General features: G+C 22.4%; 1 protein-coding gene across 1 annotated transcript; it reads left to right on the top strand.

Annotated features, from left to right (window-relative positions):
* Positions 1–2,109: 2,109 nt before the first annotated feature.
* PGO_004645 (Pf-fam-b protein) lies at positions 2,110–3,408 on the top strand (the record flags this gene model as incomplete). Its single annotated transcript, XM_028691517.1, has 2 exons — positions 2,110–2,217; positions 2,347–3,408. 2 exons carry the CDS (start codon positions 2,110–2,112, stop codon positions 3,406–3,408), a joined length of 1,170 nt encoding a protein of 389 aa, XP_028547318.1.
* Positions 3,409–3,850: the final 442 nt, after the last annotated feature.

The following is a 3,850-nucleotide window of genomic DNA, read 5'->3' as shown; positions in this document are numbered from 1 at the left end:
TTTTTTTTTTTTTTGGCATATTCACGCATAATGGTTGTTAACATATTTTTTGTCTCCTTTTTATATACTATTTTTTTTAATGTTTGTCTGTTTCCTTTTCTAATTCTTTTGAAAATGATAAAGTAATATGTTATAATGTATCTAAATATTTATAGTAATTTGTTAACAGCTTCTCATCTAGTGTCTAATTTAGCTGTTTTACTTTTTTTTAAGCTTTATTGTTTTCTGTATTACCCAAGATTAATAATTCTTTACATTCTTCATGTTCATTATCTTGAGTTTCCATTCCTTAAAAATAATCCGATGGTTCTTCAAAGTTATTGTTTTCACCATAGTTATCCTTTATTAATATATTTTCAGCTTTCAAATTTAATGCTTGTTTGGTATTCCTTTCCACACTAGATATTTTTTAATTAAATTATATAATTTAAGAAAGTATTACATTTTGTAATTCATGGATTTGTTTGTGAATTTATTATATAGTTATAAAAACTGTATAGATAAAATTTATCAAACAAAAAAAGTATATAGATAATGAGAAAAAAAGAACATATGTTATTTATTTTATTTTTTTTCTGTGTCTCACGAACTATACATATTTTGTGCACTGATTTGCGAGAAAAAATAAACGTATTTTTACGGAAAAGAAAAAAGTAATTGTTTATCCTCTTTTAATATATTTCATTAAAGGTTTCATATTTTTGAACGAAAAATTATAGTTTTGCTGGTAAATGTATTTTAAAAACGTTATTATTACAAACTTTTGCTAGCAGATTTTTTCTAAATATTTTAATTAAATATATAAATGTCTAATTATTGTAAAATTAAAAAATAAATAAAAAACAAAAAAAGGAAAAATAATTTTTTATTCAATTTTTAAGATAAATTCTATATTTAAATAATATAGGTTTATATTTAGAAAAATGACTTTTCTTTTTGCTTTTGCCGAAGTAAAAAATAGGGGTAAATTATCTTCTTCTTTTCTTGGTTTTTGGATTCTTGAGAAGAAATTATTATTTCTTTTACGAAAAATAAGCGAAAAAAATAATAATTTAAAAATAAAATAGAAAAATCATTACAAGAAAACATATAAACTCCTCGTACATAAAAATAATTATTTTGTATTAATGGAAATATAGGTGAAGCGTTGATATAAAGATAGATCAAAATGTTGTAAAAAAAGGATATAAGAAGTATATATGAATAAATTTTTTTTTTTGTGCTATTAAAAGACAATATAAATGATACATTTATGCATGTGATGATTCTGAAACACCCTTAAAACTATAATTTTATTATAAATTAATTACTATTCTATCTGAATTATTGTTATATAAAAGTAAAATTCGCAATAAAAAAAAACAGCCGAACATACCTTTTCTCCTTAATTAAAATTTTTGTTTTATCGAATCTGTATAAAAAAAAAAAAAAAAAAAACTATAATTTTTTTTTAAACAAATAATATGAAATTTTTGTTAACAGTGTCAGGAAAGAAAAAGTAATTAAATAAAAATTAAGAACCAAAGAGATAATTCGAGTAAAACTAAAAAATTTTACAACACAATTTTTTTAAGTATTACTAAAAAATAGAAAAAAAAAATGACTTATAAAACTAAGCATAAAAAAGTAACAATTCTATAATTTTCCTATAGAATTAATAATATAAAAAATTAAATAATATAATATAACATTAAGTGCTCATATGTACATTTTTAGCGCTTTTAAATATATCTGTTCATACATTCTATATTGCAAATCTTTGTCCGAAAAATGGGCTCATTGTTTTTTTCCCAATGAGCATTTATGAAATAGAGCTGCAGTTACGTTATCTGTAACAAATTATAATTAACTAAGAAGTCATTGTATAATACAAAGTAGTCAGAAAATGTATATAAATATACTATAATCTGCAGGATAGTGATATATTCTAAACAAATCATTTATTTTTTCCTTTTAAGAATTTTATTTTTATTTTATGTATATACGTTTAATTTGGCATTCAGAATAAATAATTAAACATTTTAAGGAGAAACAACGGGGTTTTGCTTAACGAACATGGTAAATTATGAAATTTATTCTACTAATCCTTATAAAAAAATGAACAAAAAAATGAGCAAAAAAGGTTGCATAAATTTTTCGTTTTCAAGATGTATAACCTCATTGATTTTGGCATTAGTATGTCTTTTTTTACAGGTAAAATTAAACGTCACTTTTATTGTCTCTTATCTTTGTATTTTTTATTCCTTTTAATCCCTTGTTCTGTTTTTGTAAATTATCAAATATTAATGTTAAGATTAATAAACAGTTTTATTTTATCTTTAACTCTTATTTTAAAAAAAATTATAGAATAAACACACGCATGAATGTAACACAATTTTTGTATCACAATGTAATAATAATGGATGCCTAAGAATATTATCTGAATCCTCTTTAAAAAAAACTAGACAAAGTAATATATCTAATATAAATGAAGATGATAGTGAAAGTTATGATTCTTCAAGTGAATCAATGTATAGTCCCAGTGAATCTAGTACAACAAACTTAATTGATTTCTCAGAGGATGAATGTGCTTCAAAATGTGAATCTCAATGTGAAATAGATGAGTCTACTAATGAATGTGGAACATATTTAGATGAAAGCAGAAATAATGACCCACATAATAGAAATAATCAAAAGCATTATAATGAGGAGTGTGATCATTTTAATAATTCCAACGAAGAAAACTACAATAGGATGTATGATATGCATAATAATAATACAAAAGAAAGAACTTCTAATTATGATGTTGACATGTTTGATTCATATCAAAGTATAATGGGATCATTCTCAGAAGATGATGAATCAGATAAGCGTAATAATGAAACATCATGTGGAAAAAATACAGATGGTGCACATCTAAAAAAACACAAAAAATGTACTGAAAAAAAAAAAAACAATAATAAAAGTTCTAAAGATGAAGATTATGATCTATCAAATAGATCCATGAATGAAATTTTTGAAAATTTAGGTTCCATGGTTCACAATATGGATGTTTTGACTATATTTTTTCGCTACAATGCTTTGGAAAAAAATAAATTATTTGATTCATTGTACACATTAATGTTTTATTGGGGTGATTTATCTGAATTTTTTGGATTACCAGATTATTACAAATGTAGACAGTGGTTGAAAATATACAGGAGTGTTACAACACGTTTAGCAGAAAGAGAAAAAGTGTTTTATGAAGAATTAGAGCAATTTTTTTTTGATGAATGGTGCGATAAAGAATCTTATATTTATTTTATACAAAAAATGAAATATGAATGGGATCAAATGAAGCATGAAATAGAGATTGATATGAAAGAATATTTAGTATATAAAGCAAGAATTTTTCATCATAAGGCTTTAGCTCATGTTATACAAAGTTAAAGCAAAAGTTTACGATTATATGAAAAAAAAAAAAAGGGTGTCATATATGAATAGAAATATTAGTTAGATATATCTGCGTTCATCATTGAATCTTCATATGTCATACAGTGCAAACATACACAATTTAGGAATATATTTTCATGTGATAATAGGTGTATATGTTTATACGCATAAACGAGGATCAAAAGATAATAGTTATTCTAATTTTTTTTTGGTAAATAAATACATTTGATATAAATAATGTAACTTTTATTTATCATCTATCTTATTTGTATATACATAAGATTAACATATTTTTTTTTTTTTTCTTTCTATATTTATAATAATTAATCCTTTCATCAGAATATTTGTATTATGTAAAACCGACAGACTAGAAGTTATATACAAATTATAAAGAAAATATTATAACATATGAACTATCATTATTATAAATCTCTCAATT

This window comes from Plasmodium gonderi, assembly GCF_002157705.1.
Source record: "Plasmodium gonderi DNA, contig: Pgo-contig_1137, whole genome shotgun sequence".
In the NCBI taxonomy this organism is placed as follows: Eukaryota; Apicomplexa; class Aconoidasida; order Haemosporida; family Plasmodiidae; genus Plasmodium; species Plasmodium gonderi.
The sequence above is the reverse complement of the archived record's forward strand: the minus strand, read 5'-3'. Positions and strand labels throughout refer to the sequence as shown.